Source organism: Globicephala melas, chromosome 19 (genome assembly GCF_963455315.2).
Source record: "Globicephala melas chromosome 19, mGloMel1.2, whole genome shotgun sequence".
NCBI lineage: Eukaryota > Metazoa > Chordata > Mammalia > Artiodactyla > Delphinidae > Globicephala > Globicephala melas.
The window spans coordinates 49,045,572-49,066,973 of record NC_083332.1 but is presented as its reverse complement, the minus strand read 5'-3'; the positions used below and the strand labels follow the sequence as shown (position 1 = coordinate 49,066,973).

Sequence of the window (21,402 nt, the reverse complement as noted above, 5' to 3'; positions counted from 1 at the left end):
GCCTAGCACGGCAGGAATGACATTGCACAGAGAGTGTGGCCTGCTGCCCTGCTGGAGGAGGGGGAGCTGGGGAGCTGGTACCTGGGCAAGCCGTCCAAGGTGGCCTCAAAGATACACTGGTAGGTCTGCATGGTCTGTGGGGTGAAGGACACCGTGGCAAAGGCATGTGAGCGGCTGGCAACACACATCTTGTTGGGTTCCACTTCAAAGATCTCAGTGATGCGGGCAAAGATCTGGATGGGGGCGGGGAGGAAGCAGGGATCGGGGTGTGTGCCCCTTTGCATTTGCACAAGGCTTGCTGCTCACCTCTACAAGCCCTGCTGTGACATCTCCCTCCTCTAAGCTCTGCAGTAGGCATGTCCCACTGCTGGCACAGTCATGATTCTGGAAGGAGCGGCCTGGGTACTCAGGGACCCGCCCCTGAGCAATAATCGGCCAGACCTGTGATCTTGGACTCAAACAGATGAACTAAACCATATCTCAGATAGTCAGATGCCCTGGCCACTCCACCACCACCCCCACACAAATAGATTAAGATGCCAGAGACCCCTGGTGGCTGCTGACGTGGGGCTGAGGTGGAAGCCAGACTAGAGAAAGGAGCAGTGGAGACACCATGTGTGAGAAACCCATGGCTCCTGGCAGATGGGGAGCCACGGCTGGTCTTCTGAAAGCTGGATTTCGGGTGACAGTTCCAGTCCCACAGACCTCTGGCTACACGCTGTGTTCTGCCCTGCGTGTGAGGTCTCGGATTCACTGAAGCAAACCTTGCTATGCTGGGGCCATCTTGAGTGGGTCTCTGCTCCTTCTAACTCCAAGAGCTTTGGCTTCTGCAGCACTTTCTCTGCTCCTGTCTTAGGCCAGTGTTTGGGGAAGACTGTAGGGACTGTAGGGACCCCTGGAACGGCCTCAAAAGGATTTTTTATTCTCACGGGAGGCAGGTGGGATTCAAGACTGACTATTCCTTCTTGTGCTTAAGCTGAGAGCATAAGGTTTCTTTCCTCTTTCCAAGGAATAATCTGCAAATTAAGGAGGAAGATGACAACATGATGCCTGCAAATCCCTGTTAAAAACCGACCTTTGTTTAGAAATCAGGCTTGCTCACTTTTTATGTTTTTAGAACAGAATAGGGAGAAAGCTGCCCTTTCCTGTCCCCAAAAGGTCAGAAAGTGATAACAGTCTCTCAAGCCGTCTCTCAACCGTCTGCGGTGACAGTCTCCCGGAAATGCACACTACTTTTGGCTCTAGACTAGACCAGCCCTCTCGGCCATCTCCCTACCGCCATCAGCCATGAGAACAAGACCAACTCTGGGGCACAAGGGCCACCTGGGCCGAGATTCTACCTTTGGGCAGAGAACTGATGTGGCTGAGCTGACACTAGGCAGTGTTTGCAGTACATCGACTGGAAATTACGGGTGAGTGAAACCCACTGACTTAGCCCTCTCTTTTGGTACCCTGAATTTTCTGTTCCACTGCGAGGGAAAAGGGTCTCAGTATGGTCTGACTTAGATAGGGAAGGCAGTTTTGGTCTGGAAGACCCTGAGATGGACACTTATTATTTACCTTGCATGTAGATGAAGCTTGGCTTTAAACCAAGCCTTATATCCCTAGGCTCTGGGACCTAGGGGAAGAATTCAGCATTTCTGAGCCTCAATTTCCCCAACTATAAAATGGGGATAATAATACAAAATCTGACACTACAAACTTCTGAGGATGAAATGAGATAATAAATGAAAATCACTTAGCACAGTGCTCGACATACAGCAGGAGGTAAATAAATGCTCACCATTTCACCTTACACTTCTAGTCTGACACCCCCCAAATCTCCCTCGCCACCAACATGCCACCTGAGCAGGCTTCATGACCCGATCTTTGGCTCTCCCCACAGTGCTTTGTCCCGTAGACACGTGAGTGTCTGATGGAGGAGTGCACTGCTCCGTCGCGTGAACCAGTTTATCAGAGAGGTACCCAGAGGAGACGCCCACTGGGATAAACATATGCCCCCTCATATAAATTCCAGGGGGCCTGAGAGCCAGATAATCCCCATTCACAATACAGGCTCCAGAGCAGGGGTTTCCAAGAGCTCTTGCCCTGGCTTTATGCCAAACATGGTGGGCCGGGGCCACTGGGGCTACTCACCTTGTTGGAGACGGGCTTAACCACAATGTTCACGTCACAGGCGATCTTTCCCATGTTGCAGATCTTGAACCGAGCCTTGGCCTGATGGCCCACCAGGACATTGCAGAAGATGAACTTGTTCTCGTCCTCCACAAACAGTCCCCCGCTCTCTATGGTCTGCAGGATGCTGTACAGGTTGGCGCTGCTCCAGATTTGGTGCTCCTCAAATATCAAGGTGGTGTTGTCGGTCACGAAAGCTGGGGAGTGGAGGGAAGGCTGTGAGATGAAGGCTGAGAGCTCGATTCCTGCTCTCTGCAATTCCTAATTTGGAGGTTTAGACTCCAGCAAAGGACAATCACAGAGGGGAATTCACACAAGAAGGTGTGAGGGATGGGACAAATTCTGTCTTCTCTTCCTCTTTTGGACTGCTTTTGCTGGTCTCAACCACCTTTTCTTCCCAATGGTAAGGAGGATAAGATCCGGGGTGAGCTGAGGAAGGGAGGAGGCATTTGGCCCACTTTGGTGAGAGGCTGCAGGGGACCTACAGCCAGAGCAAGAGGAGCTGTCTCCGTGCTTCATCTGAGCTCTTTCTGGGTTAAAGTTGTAATACACTCAGTCATTGACCACTGTTCTCTGTGCATATGTTACAGGGAGTGGCCTGGCCATGAGCAGGATTCAGTGTTTCTGGGTTCTGTGCCATATCCCATTGCACCATCATTCCCAGGTAACAATATCCATCTGAGAATCCCAGACCAAACTCAGGAAGACCAGGAGTTTAAAGCTGCACATCCCCTTCTAGGTGTGCATGCCCTGTAAGTCTATAAGGAAAAATATGGCTGAAGACACCACAGGAAGATCTAAGGTCCCAAAGGAAGAAGCCCAGCCACGTCTATTAGGCATCTGCAAGGGAGGGGGTTCTTACAGAGGAAGGAAGGTCTTTTAAGGGGTGCTGTCCCATCTGAGTGCCCAGTACCTGGCTGACAGGCTTCGGCCAACAGGCTGTAAGGAATGCCAGTGGGCTGGTCTCTTGGGTCTCGGTCAGAGATATCAATCGCTAGAGATTCCTCACATCTTCCCACAGGGTCAGCCACACAGTCAACGGTCACGACCTGCATTCCTCCGGAAGGGATGGAGCCAAACCCAGGGTACACGGTGAACATGCCGAGGGTGCAGCGAGCCTGCAGGAAGGGTGGGAGAGGCAGGAGGGGCAGAGGCAGAGTGGGTGGCAGAGTCTAAGCCCTTCCACCAGAGTCATGAGATGGTGTCAAGAGGGACTGGATGTGGGGGGGGGGGGTTGGGGGGCTCTCGCCACAGGCTCTCTCTGGGCCCAGCTCTTCTCCTGGAGGCAGGGAGAGTCTGGGGGGTCTCCAGGGACAGGCTTTCTCGGCACTTCTTTCTATGCACATTCCTTCTGAACAGTCATGGTTAAGTGGGGGTCTAAGGGAACAGACACATTCTACATAGTACAACACTTACCCAGATGGGAAACAGGGGTTAGGATTATGGACTTTTGAGTCAGATGCTCCTGGGTTTGAATTGCAGCCCTGTTGCGTATTAACTGTTTGACCTTGGACAAGTGACTTCTCTGAGTCTTAGTTTATCAGTAAAATGAAGCTAAACACTTTACCCTGAGAGCACCGGAGGCTTCAATAAAAGAATGTGTATGAAGCAATTAGCAAAGCATCTGTGCTCAAAACATGGGGTGTTATCATATACTTCTCTGGTTCTTAGGAGCTTCCTTCCTTTCTTATTTTTTTGCCCTCAGGCTTATTGAGATATAATTGACATATAACATTGTATAAGTTTAAGGTGTATGACATGATGATTTGATACCTGTATATATTACAAAATGATTACGTCAATGACTTTTAACAGCTACCAGGAACAGCAGGATTTCATTCCTCCATCTTTCTGGAGCCCCTCCCTCCATACACACCTTAATTGTAGTGTTCAGCATGTTGCTTGTCAATTGCTTATTTACCCTCTGCTTTTTATAAGTGTTTAAAATATTTCCTCTACATCCTTTTAGAACCACATCAGACAATGTTATAACTTTTTCTTTGGTAGACGTAATATAGAAAATTCAAGAGGAGAAGGAAAGTCTATTGAATTTACCCACATAATTGCTTGCCATGTTTTTTCTTCCTTCTTGATGCTCCATGATTCCTTCTTTTATTGTTTACTTTTTGTTTAGAGAACTTCCTTTAGCCATTCTTTTAGGAGAGATCTGCTGGTGACAAATTTAGTTTTCCTTCATCTGAGAAGATTTTGATTTTCCATTCATTTCTGAGGGATATCTTTGCTGGATATAAGATTCCGGGTTCACAGTGATTTGCTTTCCACACTTGCAAAATGTTGTGCCATTTCCTTTTGACCCCTCTGGTGTTTGGTAAGAAACCTGCTGTCATTTAAATAGTTTCCCCCCTATATGTAAGTATGTAAGGAGTCAGTCCTCCCTCATTGCTTTCAAGATTTTTTGTCTTTAGTTTTTAGAAATCTGACTATGATGTGTGTTGGTGTGGATTTCTTTGGGTTTGTCCTGTTAGAGATTTTCCCAGATTCTTGTATTTGTAGGTTTAAAAATTTGCCAAATGTGGGAAGCTTTTAGCCATTTTTTTCCTTGAGTACCTTTTCAGCCCTACCTACTTCTTTTTCTTTTCTTTTCTCTCCTTTTTATTTATTTATTTGTTTTTTTGGTGTCATGATCTTTATTTATTTGTGGATTTATGTTATTAGTTATGTTTTAGGACAAACATGAATTTCCATTCTTTGAAAACAAAACAGCTTTGTAGAGGTTTATTCTGAATTATTTTACACAAAATAAAAATAAGGAAATATTTTTGTACATTCACATGATAGGACATTTCATAGGAATCAAAATTATATTTATGAAAGGTTTTAATGACTTAGGAAAATGCTTATGAGAAAGGTAGGTGAAAAAATAGTATAAAGTTATTAATATATTATCTCAATTGTGCACATATGCCAAATATTATCAGTAACTAACTCAGGGTGATGGGATTAGGCATTGTTTATGCTTCTTTCTATCAATATTTTACTTTTCAACTAGAGTAAGAAAAGACTATTTTCCTTTTATAACAACACTAAAAAAACACTAAATGAAGGAAATAGATAATCAACAAGGACACACTACATAGCACAGGGAACTCCACTTAATACTCTCCAATAACCTACATGGGAAAAGAATCCGAAAAAGAACAGACACACATGTAGGTACAACCAAATCACCTTGCTGCACACCGAAACCAACACAACACTGCAAATCAACCATACTCCAATATTAAACAAAACAGAACGAAACACTAAATGAGAGATTCACAAGGAAAAGCCTCCATCTATGGTTGCTTTCCATTTATCCAAAGAGATGAGACGGAGAAGGCAACGTACCAGGTTTATTCAGGCTGATCAGTCCCACCAAAGGGAAGAGAGGCAGCATGCTCAACTCTCCCCACATATGCCTTCCTAGTTTGGCTCCTAACCCTTCTCCAAAGAATCTCACTCCTTCTTTCTCTCCTTTCAATATCCCCTACCCTGACCCCCCCACCACCACAAATTCCATCAGACTTTTCTCCAGGGTAGAATGAGCTAGTCCACCATTGCTCGATGACCAGTTATCATTTTTCTTCATTTGCATATGCTTTTAAAATAGCGTATTATACATCCTCCGTATTATATATACATATATCCTATAAGGACATTATAATATCCTTAAACTAAGTGGAGACTCTGTAACAGAGTTTGGGCTGAATCCTCTGCTCCATTTGCTTGAATGCCAACTGTGTTCTTTCCTCACTTCACTGGTGAAGTAGTAGCTGGAATGTAAACAGCCATCCACGAGCACCGCCTCCTTACCCTACCTGTGTCTATACAGGGACTTTCTGACCTTATTCTCTCAAATGCACTAACGTAGTATATTTCTAATAACATGGCATACACATTTTTACATGATCATAGCTCTACAAACACTGTAACCCAATAAAGGTTATTTCTTGAACTATTAAGCAACTTAAGTAGTGTAATTACTAATACATTTCCCTCTTTAATACAGTACACTTTCTTTCTGAAGGTAAGAGTGGAGAAGTAGAGCAGAGAGGAAGGAAGGAAGAAAAGAAGAAAGAGGAACCATGGAGAGCGTCCCAAAGTTGTAACTAATTTGGGAAAGTAGCATAAAATAAAGCCTCTCCAAAGTGACATAAAAAATAGAATGCTTCTATTCTCTTTGTGTCACTCATCACCCAGTAGTCCTGGGAGGCCCTGAACTGCAGGGTAGGAACCCCTGCTTGAAGCAAAATAAGAAAGAGTATTGCTACACCTTCTGATCAATTTTAATTAGTGCTGTTCATCATATATTTTTAGCTTTTTGAACACACGGTTATTACATTAAACTATGTGACTTCTTTAGTCAATGAATTGTGAGCAGAAGTAAAGGGCGTCACTTTCAAGAGGTAATTTTAAGAGACAATGTGTAATTTATCACACTGTCCCCTTCTGTCTGCCATGGCAACCCAAAAGCCTGGGTCTGAGTGTAAGGGCAACCCAGCGCAGTGTCCTCCTTCCTCCCCCATAGACATTAGTGAGAAATACTGAATAGAATTTTGTTGTTTAAAGCTATTGATAACTTTTAGGGTTGCCTGTTACCATGAGAATAGCAGACCCTGACTGATACTAATGCCGGTTTAAGTTAATAGCAAACGCTGGCTTGCTCCGCAGCCCTACCTATTTCCTACCTCTTTCTGGAACTCTGATGACAGGGTTGTTAGATTTTTTGTTATAGTTCCACAGGTCCCTGAGGGTCTGTTCACTCTTTTCCCATTAGACTAAACAGACTTTCAGTAGACTCAAAACAGTCTATTTTCTCTTTTTCTTTATATTGGGCATCCTAAGACACCTAAGATTGGACATCTCTTGTAAAGATGTCAACAACCTAATCCCTGGAACCTGTGAATATATTACCTTACCTGGCAAAGGGACTTTGTTGATATGATTGAATTAAGAACCTTGAGATGGGGATAGTATCCTGTACTATCCTCGGCCCAATGTAATCACAAGAGTCCTTAGAAATGGAAGAAGCAGACATAAGAGAGTTAGAGGGAGATGTGACTATGGAAGAGGCTGGAGTAATGTGATATGAGAAGGACCCGATCCACCATTGTTGGTTTTGAAGATGGAGGAAGGGAATCATGAACCAAGGAATGCAGGTATCCTCTAGAACATGGAAAAGGGAAGAAAGTGGATTCTCTCCTAAAGTCTCTAGAAAAGAATGCAGGTATCTTGCCAATACCTTGACTTTAACCTAGTGAGACCTGTATCAGACTTCTGACCTACAGAACAATTTAAACAAGGGAAACAATTTGTATTGCTTTCAGCCACCAAGTTTCAGGTGATGTGTTATGGGAGCAATAGGAAGCAGACACAGGAATTTCTATTTTTCTGGCTTCAAGTTCACTGAGTCTTTCATTTCCTCCATTCTGTTGTTGAATCCATCCACTGAGTTGTTTTTGTTTGTTTGTTTGTTTGTTTGTTTTTTTGTGGTACGCGGGCCTCTCACTCTTGTGACCTCTCCCGTTGCGGAGCACAGGCTCCAGAAGCGCAGGCTCAGCGGCCATGGCTCACGGGCCCAGCCACTCCGAGGCATGTGGGATCTTCCCAGACCGGGGCACGAACTCGTGTCCCCTGCATCGGCAGGCGGACTCTCAACCACTGCGCCACCAGGGAAGCCCTATCCACTGAGTTTTAAACTTTGGTGATTCATCTTTTTCAATTCCAAAATTTCCATTTGGTTCTTCTTTATATTTTCTCTTTCTTTGCTGAGACTTACTATATTTTTATTTCTTCCAAGTATATTTGTAATGGCTTTTTGAAACATTATGCTGGTTGCTTTAACATCTTTGTCAGATAATTCTAACATCTTGGGCATCTCGGTGTCAGCATCTATTGCTTATCTATTTTCACTTAGTTTGAGATCTTCCAGGTTCTTGGTATGCTGAGTGATTTTCAGTTGAAACCTGGATATTTTGGGTATTATATTATGAGACTCTGGATCTTATTTAACTTCTGTTTGAGCTGGCTTTCTCTGACACCACTCTGGCAGGGGAGGGGGGTAACACTGCCTTGTTACTGCCAGGTGGGGATAGTAGTCCAGATTCTCCACTCGGACTTCTTAGGGTGGGAGTTCCAGTTCCCCACTAGTCTTTGACTAATATTTCCCTTGTGGGGAGGGGTAAGAGTGTCTCATTACTGTTCTGCTGATTCCATGGGTTAGGAGGTCCCCTGGGGGGGATGAGAAGGATGTCTCATTACCACTGGGTTGGAGTGGAAGTCAAGGCTCCCCATGTGGTGTTGCCATTGACAATGGTGGAGCTGATGGTGGGTAATGAATGTCTGGCTCCCTACTGAGTGTTCTTGGACATCACTTTGGCAGGGGGTCAGGGCACCTCATTATAGCCTGGATTGAGTGAGAAGTCTCGGCTCCCCACTGGCCTTTGCTTGAAATATGTGGGGTAGGACCACAGATTTCTCTGTCATGTTTGACTGTAATATTACAGTTCTTATCTGAAAGTTTTCTGTCTTGCTAGGCTACCTTTTCCTGGTCCTTTGGCTAGTGGGAGAAGGCTTTTGTTGGGGCCTTTTTTGGTCCGTGCTTGTTGATGTTTCTGGATTGCTGGCTCCCTCAGCACCCGATCTAGGGTATACGAAGCAAAAAGAAGTCAGGGAACTCATCACTGTGATGTCTATTGGGTCCCAAGGACCCTAGCTGGTGTGATTTTTTTCTCTCCATTTTTCAGTCTTCTGTGTTTGTTTTATACATAATGTCCATGGTTTTTAGTTGTACTTAGTTGGAAGACTAGGGAAAAAGATGTCTACTTCATCTTACCAGATGTAAAAGTCTTCAAATCTCCTTTTATTTTATTTTTTTGACAGGGAAAAGAAAGTAGAGTTTATTGGTGGGCATGGGTAGGGAGGGGGCGGCTCCAAGGCTCTTATGAGTGCAGGGCCCGCCATTTGTCCAGGGGGCCACGATTAGGGATGTACTTGACCCCACAGCCAACTGGAATGAGCCGCTTTTCTGCCACCATGTTTTCAAATTCATCTGCATTAAACTTAGTAAATCCCCACTTCTTGGAGATGTGGATCTTCTGGCGGCCAGGGAACTTGAACGTGGCCCTGCGGAGGGCCTCAATCACATGCTCCTTGTTCTGCAGCTTGGTGCGGATGGACATTATGACCTTGCCAATGTGGACCCTGGTCACTGTGCCCTGGGGCTTTCCAGAGGCACCACGCATACCTGTCTGGAGCCTAGACTGGGGACAGCATGCCAGTTATTAATGTCCACTGGAAAGGGCTGTCTCCAAGGTCCCTTAGGGCAACCCGTACAGGCAACAGGCCGCATACACTACCGAGGAGGCTGCTGTTTGCAGCCCTTGCGCACCGGGCCCCCATGGGGAAAAGAGCACAGTCGGCTTAACTGGCTGCAATCTCCTTTTATTTAAGCCAATCTGAATGGGCTTCTATTTCATATCAACAAATGATTCTTGATTGAAATACTTATGAAGAGTAGAAACTAATTTTAAAGCAATGAGGAGCCAATGAAGGTTTTAAAGCAAAAGAGGATATCCAAATTAAAAGCCATAACTCCTTATTTCAAGGGGAAAGTGATATTTCATTATAACTATTTAATATTCCTGCCATAGTAGGAATATTCAAAATTCAAATCCCACTATCCTAGGGAGGTATTTGTTGCTAGAACTAGTTGGCAGGTTTCTGTTGCTAGAACACAGGGGTTTCTGTGAAAAAGGAAAAGGGTGCTCACCTGGTTTGTGGCATTTACGTCTTTCTGAACAGAGTCAGAGAACTTGGTTGCCTTAGAAGGTCCAGTCCTGTAGAGGCTCTCTCTTTCCCGGGATCTTGCATGTCTAACACGGCTGACGCTGCTTAAAGAAGCAAGAGCATACCCTCAGGTTGGGGTGGTCATTAAATACCACCTGCCTGTCTGCTTGCAAGGTCCCTTCTCCTTGGAATGGAGGAAAGGGCCTTTCCTTGCCCAAGAGGGCATCGGGGAGCATAGCCGGCTTATTCATCATCAGCCAAACTCATTGAACAGTTGTGAAAGAAGTAGGCAGAAATTATACTTATTAACTATGATTCATAAGGACATTGAAGTTTACTGCAAGTAAATAATAATTTTAAACGTTTACTTGAGTTCACTGGAAAGTTGTGTGTGGAAATTATTTGTAGACCTCAAATCTTTTATCACTTAAAAAGTGCAATGGCAAATAGATTAAATTCTGTCCCTCTTCTTCACATTTAGAGTCACGGTGTTTTTAAGACTTAGTGTAAACAATAGCACAAACACAGGTTTTGGTAGGTGTTCACTTCACTCGAAACTAGTTTACCCAATAATTGGTTTTTTAGAGGCCAGTTCACCTAAAATATTCAAATGTATTTGAGGTACAATTTTAAACTTTTGAGAGTTTTATATATTTGAGAATTCACTTGCTTAATGACCAGAACAACTGGAGTTTGAGTGCTTTGCATGAATTTGTGTATGCTAAGATGAAAAATAAATTAAAATTAAAACCAATTTAAAGCAAAACAAAATTATAATACCTATAAATAAACATTATTAAATTATAAAATAAGTAATAAAAAATTAGGTTGAAATTAGATTTGGAAGAAAGAGACTTTAGACAGTTTAATTAAAAATGTCTTAATATGTTCAAACTTTGCCAAAATGGAAGAGGAGATCGACAAAAATATAAAACAATTACGAACAATGTAAAACTGTATGTCTGATTTAAAACAATTAATTAGGAAGTCAATCTTAAATTACTAATTATTTAGAAAGTCAATTCATTTGAAAGTCAAGACAAAGTACCTGGGAACTGGTAAAAACAATCCCTAATTTGTCAAAAAGGAATATGACAAATAAAAGCCAAAAGCACTCGGAAAGGTAAATGGTTTTGATTAATTGATTGACAGCCACCTTTTGAAGAATACAGAGTTTTGCTGTTGGAACAATTACTAAGTTAGCTGTTGTGATAAAGTGTCTTCATGGGGAGAAGGTAAAAACAGTCCCGGGAAAGAAGGCCCTCACCAGGCTTTCTCTAGTCCAAATTTCCAGGGTACCCTTTGCCATCCCCCATGATGAAGCACAGCTATGATTCCTTTTGATTTAGCTTGCTGTTATAAATCCTACAGAATGACAGATAGGACAATGACTTACTGGTAAGTAATGCAGCACACTAGGAGCACCAGGACAACAGACACAATCCCATGCAGAAGATTTTACATTTGTTCAATTAAAATGTATCATATATTGGACAGCAGTTGGAAAGCATGTGAAGTTTGGAGTCAGACATGTGGGTTCAGAACTGAGATCCACTGATGATTTCTTCCATAATCTTGGAGGAGTCACTTCTAAACCTTAGTAACCTTACCCACAAAAGGGGATTGGGGGTGAATTTAGATTAACTATATGAAAGCTCATTGTAAAATATGAAGTACTGATTAACCAGGGAACGGTGTGAGTTAAGAAAATACTTGTCTTACATTTTCTTCTGATGGAGGGCGCTCTCCCCTGTCAGCCTATAGAGGGTGTATTTGAAATCGATCACACCTCGATTTTCTATGGTGAAGGAGGAGCTTTTGCGCGTGCCACAGATCAAAGCCCCGAAGTTGATGATGGAGGAGGGGATGATGCTGTATCTGGAGAACACGGCATTCACAGAGATCTTAATTGGGATGCTGGAAATGACTTTACCTCCTTCTGAGATACTGGGCTCAATAATCTAGAAAGGGAAAAAGGATTGGGAAGATGTCAGCCACCAGCATAACTCCAGAATTTCCATGACTGTCCACTTCATTCCGTATTTCCTTCATTGACATGAAGCCAAGTTCTCTGTATCATTCTCTTCATATTATTGCATCATCAATACGAGTAAATGCTAACATAAAACTTAACGTGTACCAGCCGTGGGTCAAAATGCACCACGTGTGCCTCCCATTTTCACTTCCCTTCTCTTCACTTTGACTTGAAACTCAGTTTCCCTATCTCTGGTCTTGTCTCTTCCGAAGACCAGGGGTCACATTTCTGCTCTGGGGTTGTCAATTTCTGATGACTCTGCATACCTCCCACCCGACCTACCCGTGCCTATAGTTCCCTAAGCCCTGGTGTATCCTCTCTGGTTGCCACCAGGCCAGCACTCCCTTTCCCCCCCGGAGCATGGGTTAGACTGCGTACACTTCCTTTAGGCGTGAGTCCCACGAGCCTGCCACCGTGTGAGTCCTCCCTTTGAGCTCGCTTACCTGACAGCGCAGAACTGGCTGGTGCTCCATCTTCACTTCCTTTTTTGCACGGAAGAGCACCTGGACATTTGTGGGTTTTTCCACTGCGGTCAGTGAGCCCTTCTTGGGTTGGACTGAGATCATGGAACTTATATTGGTTGCTGAAATCCCTAAGGAGTCCACAGAAAAGCTGAGAGGCAAGAATAAAAAGTCAGTTTTAGTCATTATCTAGGGAACCCAAGACACTAGAGATGAGACTCTAGACGGTTAAGTGCCTGCCATGTCCCCAGCCCTGTTTAACCACTATGCGTAGCAGTGTTCACTGTGCTTTGTACTCTGTGACCACCCCTCCTTAGCCAGGATTGACCAGGCCAAGCATTGGTGCTTGAGGCAAAGACAGCCATCTCTGGCCTGCGGTTAAGAGGGGTCCTTGCAGGAGAGCTGTGTCTAATAGGAACATGTGATGCTGGATAAGGACCAACTAAATCAATTCATTTCTCTCCCTCCCTGTCTCCCTCTCTCTCTTTGTCCCCCTTCCTTCCTCCCTCCCTGCTCTGAGACTGAATGCAGCACACACAGAGGCAACAGTGATGCAGAAGCCAGAGGATCTAAGGGAGGAGAGAAAGGGCGGGGGCAGAAGTCATGCAACAGAGGTGTTCAGAAGTGAGGCCACGGCCCAATGCAGGTGAGGTGAAGGGTCACAGAGAAAAGCTGACTCACGAGATGCCAGGGGGACTGGAGCTGGAGCAAGAAACTGAAGCTGAGGCGAGACACCTGCAGTTGCCGTGGGGACCCACATGTTATCCCCAGTAGGGTCCAGGAGACCTGGCCCTTCGTTGCTATGTGCATGGTGCCTGTGCTTCCTCACTCCCCTGCACATCCCTTCAGTGAACCCTGATCACTTACTCCAACCCAAGGGTGCCTCTGTTCCATGAAGCCTAAAAGAGCAGAGCTAACGCCCTGTCATAATCTAAAACAAAACTCACGACGGGCAGGATTCCAGTTTAGCTTTTATTTATATTTATTTATTTCAATTTAGGGTTCTAAGGAACGGTAGTATTGAGGTGGGACTGTTCTAATTTCGGCAATATTTGAACTAAAGCGAAATTATCATGAATACGCTGAATGCCTCCAGGTCTGCCGGGGGAAGTTCCTTTATCAACTCTGAATTCTTCTGGGGGACGGATGACCTTCCATAAAATCGATTGGCCGTAGGTGCTGGCACTGCCTGAGGGACCTCCTCCCCCCCTGCACCCAGCGTCACGCTTTCCTCTCTGAGGAATCTCCCTTATTTAGTGTTTCATTTTTAATCTCAAGGATGAGCACAAGCTGGAGCTCTATTCCACCAGGCCACCACTTGGAGTCTATAATACAGTAGTTCTTAAAATTAAAAAAGAAAACTGGAAAATCCCTCGGTCTTTACATGAAATCCTATGTAGACTGCCAACTTACGAAGCAGAGAGGAGCTGAGAGGAGGGCAGGATGGCTTAAGGCCAGGGCCGCCACCTCCGGTCTCTCACTCCACCCCTAAGACCATACCTCACCCCAGTATCTCCTCCTCCCAACCTCCCCCTGAGGCTCTCCCCCGACCCCCAGACCCCTGTGGCTCCAGGCTATAGAGCAGTTGGGATTCTATTCACCTGAAGCCAAGAGGGGCTAACAGCAGAGATGGTTCTTATGATTTCCCTGATCAACTTTTTAAAAATATCTCTCAGGCAACACACTTCTTGCCGTGAGTGGATGTGGATGACCACATGCTGTCTGATTTTTAGGTTACCTGAACATGACCTCGTGTTTCCCACGGTTCTTCAGTTGCAGGGGCTGTTTCACCTCCTCCATGACCCTCACAATCCCAAAATCGAGGCCTCCTTCAGTTCCTGCAGACGCCAGGGGCCGGGGTGGGAAAGGGTGGGATGAGTGGGCATGGCAGTGAGAAGCAGGGGAGCTTCCAGTTGAAGTTCACACGGAAAATCCACGGCGACAATTTCAGAGAATCTGTTTTCTGAAAACACTGTGCCTAGAAAAGCCTCTTGTAATTGAGCCTTAGTAAACAAACAACAGACACTGCTCTTGCGCCCAGTTCAGTGGGGTGGCTCCCTCTGGCTTCTATCCTAGGACTACTGTTCTTCCTTTCACGTCTCTCATTAGCTAAAACTCCCAGTGTTGAAAAAGATTTTTGAATCATGTGTATAATATTCAGAATTGGGATATAACGTATACATCTGTATTGTTATACTTTGCATTATGTCATAAACATTTCCCCAAACAATTAAAAACTCCCAATAAGTGTGATTTTTTTTTTTTTTTTTTGTGGTATGCGGGCCTCTCACTGTTGTGGTCTCTCCCGTTGAGGAGCACAGGCTCCGGATGCGCAGGCCCAGCGGCCACGGCTCACAGGCCCAGCCGCTCCACGGCATGTGGGATCTTCCCGGACCGGGGCACGAACCCACGTCCCCTGCCTCGGCAGGTGGATTCTCAACCACTGCGCCACCAGGGAAGCCCCATAAGTGTGCTTTTAATGGCTGTATAATATGGCTGTTTCATAATTTACAATATTATTCCTACAATAATAATATTTCATTATAGATAGACATTTAGGGTATTCCTAATCTTCCATTATTATAAATAATTCTGCAGTAAGTGTTGTTGTACATAAGACTAATGACATCCAGGCAAATATGTAGCTTTAACATTCTACGAGTCTTGCTGAGTAGGAGACCTATCGGAGGAAGGAGGGCCCTAACCTGGGTGTTGGCGCAGTGTGGTAGGCAGGATAATGCCCTGCACCACCCCCACTCCCTCCCCTGCAAGATGTCCACGTCCTAGTCCCTGGAACCTGTAAATATGCTAGCCTACATGGCAAAGGGGAATTACGGTATTAGATGGAATTAAGATTGCTAATCATCTGACTAAAATAATGGAGATTATACTCGATTCTCTGGGTGGGCTCCAAGTAATCACAAAGGTCCTTAAAAGTAGAAGAGGGAGACAGAAGTGGGCGAACCAGAGAGATGGCAGCGTGAGAAGGACCTGACCCAACATGGCTGGCTTTGAAGATGGAGGAAGGGGACCATGAGCTGAGGGACGTGTGTGGCTTCCAGAAGGTGGAGAAGGCAAGGAAACGGGTTCGCCCCCAGAGACTCCAGAAGGGGACGCAGCCCTGCCAACACTTTGCTTTTAGCCCAGTGAGATCCATTTCGGACTGCTGACCTAAAGAACTGTAAGATAATAAATATGTATTGTTTTAAGCCATAAAGTTTGTGGTAATTTGTTAGGGCAGTGATAGAAAAACAACACAGGCAGGCAGATAAGAGCTCACTCTCAGATGACTGTTCAGAAGAGAGCTCTGCAAATTTTATATTTTGACCACGCCTTGTTGTCTCCAGTTGGAGAAATTAAGATTCACAGTAACATTGCTAACATCACTTGAACTTGCGTGATTACTATTTACCTAAATTCCACCTCTCTCCCCAACAACCACTGATCTTTCTCTACACAAGAAACATACTGCCTAAAAGATGTGACCTCTAAACACCCTTTCCTTGAAGGGGTCAACAGACCTTTGGGGAAGCTGATGTCCAAGGCAACGTCGTAGGACTCTGCAAAGATCAGGATGTTTTCAATCTGAACGACACCAACGAGGTTGTCTGGATCTAAAACCTGTCGGGGTAAGAGAAATTCTTTTGTAAAAGCAAGACCCACAAGGTGCTTGGAGCCTGAACTATGGAACATGCAGGAGGAATCATGAAGAAGGGGCTATGGTAAGGAACATTTTTGAAATGTATTCAGCTTTTGTTTTCACTGAGCATTTGGTAGGATGAGTGTTCTTCGTAACACCCTTTGGGGAAGGCTGGTGTAGACAATCAATACAAGGATGGGGAAATGGGACTGCATTTTCCAACCTGTCCACTTACTGGGTTTCAATTATCTGCATGATTGTCACGACCTTACTGAAGTTTGGGTTGTGAGTGTACATTGCAGGAAAGTGTTCTTTGAACTTTCAAGTCAAATAAACCTGAAGAGCATTTTTCTGACAGTTGAAATGAAAAACACTTATATTCTAAATTATCCTTGCTTTACTAATTTTATAAATCTGAACCGTTCTGTTCTGTCTCTGATTCAACCGGTGAGTCAGATTTTTCATATAAAATAAGTGCTAGATTTTTCATACAAAGTAAGCGTTTAATGTTTCTCTTTTGGAAATTTCAGATTTTAAAAAAACGAACATCATTACTATTGGAAATGTGAAAAAAAAGCAAGACTCCTAGCCTCCATCGCCTCCCTGTCCCTTCTGCTGTCACCCCTGGTGGTAGCACCTCCCTCACTGTCCTGAAGAACGTCTGAACTGGTATCAGCTCTCAGCTGGATCCAACTGTTGACTCTTGAGACTAATGATGGGCAATAAAGGGTCTGTGTGTCAAGGGGAAGAGCCACTGGGCAGTGGGTGTGGCCCTCCTGCATCCGCCTGGACACCACCTGCCTCTCTGCTGAAGCCTCAATTTGAAAAACTAAGCAACTAAGTCACCAGCTCCCCATTGCTTGTGTTTTAGGTGCCAACGGGGAAATCTGTAGCTGTCACCAAAAACGTTTTAATGCAGAGTTTCCATCTTATCTTCCATCAAGCATTTTGCCAGTGCTTCACAGAGCAAATCTGACTGCTTAAGTTCACCTTCCTTCTTTTGATGCTCAAACTCTGACAGAGATGACAAGAAGGGCTGGCAGCAGGAGGGAAAAATAAGACAAAGAACTTGGTTTATCAGATCCAGAATTTATATAGTTCTTTTCTACTGATAGATACCAAGTACCCAGAGCATTCTATTTCCTTTGCTTCCCTGCTTGGGAGTGGGGGGCAATTAAATTTTGTAATTGAGGAAAATAAGAAGGAAAATTTAAGAGGTGCAAAAATCAATTAGAGTTCACCAGAGCGCTTTTCAAAGGGACCAGAAAGCAAGGCATTTCCTTGTGTAGATGTTGAAGGAATGTAACCTGGGGAAGGGAAGCCTTAGACCACTTTGGGGGCCTGAGGGGAGATCCACTATGGCTGCTTTGGTTGGAACATACGGGAATGTGACGTCAGTTGTTAAATTACACAGATGTTTCCATACCAGTTGATAAATAGCTGTCATGAGGACTTCTCCAAGTGTCCCCTTGACGCTTGCCTCCTGCACTCTCACACTTCACCATGGGAAGCCCTGGGATCCATTAACTAAAGGATGAAGGTGGCACAGCTGGGACCCTACACCTGCTGTGTGGCCTGGATTCATTGTGCAGAGACCCCCGTCTGTGTAGAGACGTGTTAAAAATGCTGACTGTCGGGCTTCCCTGGTGGCGCAGTGGTTGAGAGTCCGCCTGCCGATGCAGAGGATGCGGGTTCGTGCCCCGGTCCGGGAAGATCCCACATGCCGCGGAGCGGCTGGGCCCGTGAGCCGTGGCCACTGAGCCTGCGCTCCGCGACGGGAGAGGCCACAACAGTGAGAGGCCCGCGTACCGCAAAAAAAAAAAAAAAAAAAATGCTGACTGTCACCTCTGGGATTCATACACATTTGCGGATTGAACGAATCTATCAATATCTGTTTTCAGCTATAGGAAGGGCTGTCAGGGGTAGGTGATAAGACAGATTAATGCGATCCATTGACTGGCCCCAAAAAGTAGAAACAGGATTAATGTGTGTAAATTACAGGGAGAAATCTGAGTGCAACCGAACAAGGCATCAACAGTCAGACATGTTCAAAGGAAGATCAGGCTACTTGGAGATACCTGGTAAGTCTTCTATCCCTGGGGGTATTCAAAGAGAAGCTTGGGCGACTTCTTGCTTGTTGCATTATCAGCTCAGCCATCAAAAGTCAGTGACATTCATTCATTCATTCGTTCATTCATTCAACAGATTTTACTGAGTGCCTTTTACATCCAGGCCTGTGCTAGACACTGGGGATATGATAGGGTAGTGAGTTGAATGATGGCCTCCAAAAGGTATGTCCATGTCTTAACCCCTGGAACCTGTGAATGTGACTTCATTTGGAAAAAGAGTCTTGGCAGATGTGATTAAGTTAAAGATCTCTAGACGAGATCATCTTGGATTATCCAGGTGGGCCCTAAATTCAATGACAGTGTCCTTATAAGAGACAGAAGAGGAGAAGACACAGACGGAGGGAAAGGCCATGCAAAGACTGAGGCAGAGATTGCAGTGATGCAGCCACAAGCCAAGGAACATCTGGAGCCACCAGAAGCTGGAAGAGGCAAGGAAGGGTTATTCTCTGGAGCCTTTAGAGGGAGCATGGCCTTGCAGATACCTTGACTTTGAATTTCTGGCCTCCAGAACTGTGAGAGAATAAATGCCTGTTGTTTCAAGCCACTCGTTTGTGGTCATTTGTTACAGCAGCCCTAGGAAACTAATACAGATGATGAGCAATTCAGGCAAGATCTTGCTCCAGTGGAGTTCACGTAAGAAAGAAACAGGATAATGTCCGAATGGGGTGGGTGCTCTGAAGGACAGAAGACAGGGTGAGCGATTGCACATAATGAGATTTCCTCAGTGGGATGATTAGGAAAAGCCAGCTGAGGCTGTGCTGTTGAGCAGACCCTAGGGCAGAAGCCAACCCCCACAGAGCATAGGGACAACATTCCTGGCAAAGGTGCTGCAATGCCAGGGCGCTGAGGCAGGAAAAACCTGATGTGGATACAGAGGCAGGCAGGTACTCAGAAGTAGGTGAGGACCCTGGGCTTTATTCTTAGTACAATGGGAAGGCAGCCTAGTGCTTTAGCAAGGAGTGACCTGGTTTGACGGACATTGTAAAGATCCCTCTGGACACCTGCGGGGAGTGGGAAGAGGCAAGCCGGCTAGGAAGCCTCTGTGGAAGTCCAGGTGAGCGACACAGCAAGTGGCCTGCATGAGGGTGGTGGTGGCAGTGCAGACAGGGAAGGGCATGGGCAGGAGATACACTGGGGGACAGAACTGACAAGACTTGTTGGAGGACTGGGATGGAGGGGGAGGCCAACAGGAAAACGGAGGAATCAAGGATGACTCCTGGGTGTCTGCTGGGAGCAACTGGGTGGAGGCTGATGTTTACTGAGTTAGGACTCTGAGGGGTGACTGGGTTTGGGGGTCTTAAATCAGAAATCGAATGCTTCTCGAGGAACAGTAACACCGTTCATTCATTCATTTACTCATTCATCCACTCTGCACTGATTGAGTGCTCCGTTCTTGCCACTGGGAAATCAGCCATGAACAAGACTGCCTTTATGGAGCTTATAGTTGTGAGCAGAGCAGGATATTGTGGGTTGGGGGGCGTCAAACGGGGATCAGATGGGACCGTGTAACACGGAGACCTGGCTTGGTGGGTATGTGTGTGTCGGTGTGTGTGTGTCAGGGAACCCAGTGTGTACATACTTTGGTGACCAAGTCTGAAGACGTATGAAGCCTTACCTCCAACCGAATCGCCTTCTTGATGTTGATGGGTTTGGAGGGTTGGAAGCGCACTTGTAGGCTCTCCTCAGCCTTGGGGGCTATGGTCCCCTGCATCGCGGACACGGTGACGTCTTCGCCCAGGTGCTCCAGGCTGGTGATCCTCCAGGTCAGGGGAAGTAGTGTGATGTTGCGGAGAAGAACTACCTTGAAGTCTTTCCTGCAGAGACCAAGAGAAATTTTGCCAGTTTCAAATGATTTTGATTTATTATGGCAGGTCAGAAAAAGCACGTCTGGTTATTCTATTACTGCTAGTTCACTAATAAGTATTTATCAGGGAATGGGGCCTACCTGTGATGATCAAGGAATGCAGGATACATTATCAACATTCTCTCCCAGCTTCCTCAGAAATAAACATTCTCTATTTAGAGTAATACAATTCCAGTGAATGAATATGTAAGTTCTAGGTTTGGTCTAGTGTTCTGTGTTTGTCCTCTAATTTCTAGAACCAAGATTCTTAACCTTTTAGGGTAATGGACTGAAAATCTGGAAAAAGGTAGTCCTTCTTCTGAGAAAAATTCACATATGCACACACTTGGATCTTAGGGGAGTCCTTAACCATTCTGAAGTCCATTCACTGAACCCAAGGTGACAACCTGTGAACTCAGAGGGTTACTAACTATTCTGATTTGCACAGGACCAGAAGTCTCCCAGGATGCAGGACTTCAAATACTAAGACCAGGCAAGTCCCGAGCAAATCAGGATGAGCTGGTCACCTTAGAACTAAAAGTTCTTTAAACGTCATTCCGGTCCTGGTATCACCCAGAACTCTGACCTGTGCAGCAAGAGCCGGTCAAAATGCAATTGTCTGGGGTCCAGCTCCAGTTCTGGGCGGACCCCCTGGCAGCTTAATTTGAAGACGGCTGGCTTGGGGTTCTCCTTGATGCAGCAGACAATGCTGTCTTCAAAGACACCAACTGCAGTAGGGTAGGCCCAAACGTTCAGCTGCTAATGGGAGAGTCCAAACAAAGTACGTTTATACCGAGGATACCAAGGCCTCAAATTTCCCAAGAAAGCCTTGCCCTGGTAGACTTGTATCCATGTGACTGCACCTGCTTCTCACTGGGTTCCAGAATCATGTTGACAGGCTCCAGGAAGTAGGTGTTTGCTTTGACATCGTTCTGAAAACAGAAGGACACCTCCACGACCATTGGGGAACTGTTGAGGATTGTCAGTGTCTCCATGTTTTCTGGGAACAAGGATGACTTGTACCTGGAAACAAACAAAAATTAGGGATGTGGATGTGAGGACTGGCTGAGAATTCAGGTGGAAAAGGAGACTGTGAGGCGTAAGGCAATTTCAAAGGATGATGTGGCTACACAGAGGCAGTGTCATGGAGGCTAGGAACACAAGCTTTGTAGTTGTGAAGACTTAGAGCTGTGATGTGACCAGCCCCCGCTCCCATCCCAAGCCTTGGTATCCTCATCTCTAAGATGGGATGATAATATCCCTTAGGATTTCCATGACTATTAAATGAAATAGTGCACCTAACGCTCTGAGGACAGCTGCAGATATCAAAA

At 45.3% G+C, this 21,402-nt stretch overlaps 1 protein-coding gene and 1 non-coding gene across 2 annotated transcripts in view; both read right to left on the bottom strand.

The window, feature by feature from the left end:
- HYDIN (HYDIN axonemal central pair apparatus protein) overlaps positions 1-21,402 on the bottom strand; it is a 435,992-nt gene that overhangs the window by 50,184 nt on the left and 364,406 nt on the right. The window contains exons 52-62 of the mRNA XM_060288997.1: positions 20,935-21,094; positions 20,658-20,830; positions 19,844-20,042; positions 15,981-16,080; positions 14,198-14,297; positions 12,442-12,610; positions 11,686-11,924; positions 9,947-10,064; positions 3,089-3,293; positions 2,137-2,372; positions 82-233 (exon numbers count right to left, since the gene is read on the bottom strand). Of these exons, the coding sequence (XP_060144980.1) occupies positions 82-233; positions 2,137-2,372; positions 3,089-3,293; positions 9,947-10,064; positions 11,686-11,924; positions 12,442-12,610; positions 14,198-14,297; positions 15,981-16,080; positions 19,844-20,042; positions 20,658-20,830; positions 20,935-21,094 (1,851 nt within the window). The remainder of the gene's footprint in view (positions 1-81; positions 234-2,136; positions 2,373-3,088; positions 3,294-9,946; positions 10,065-11,685; positions 11,925-12,441; positions 12,611-14,197; positions 14,298-15,980; positions 16,081-19,843; positions 20,043-20,657; positions 20,831-20,934; positions 21,095-21,402) is intronic.
- On the bottom strand, positions 9,477-9,611 carry LOC115857058 (small nucleolar RNA SNORA70). The gene has a single exon (XR_004041103.1). It is a non-coding gene; the product is annotated as a small nucleolar RNA SNORA70 (small nucleolar RNA).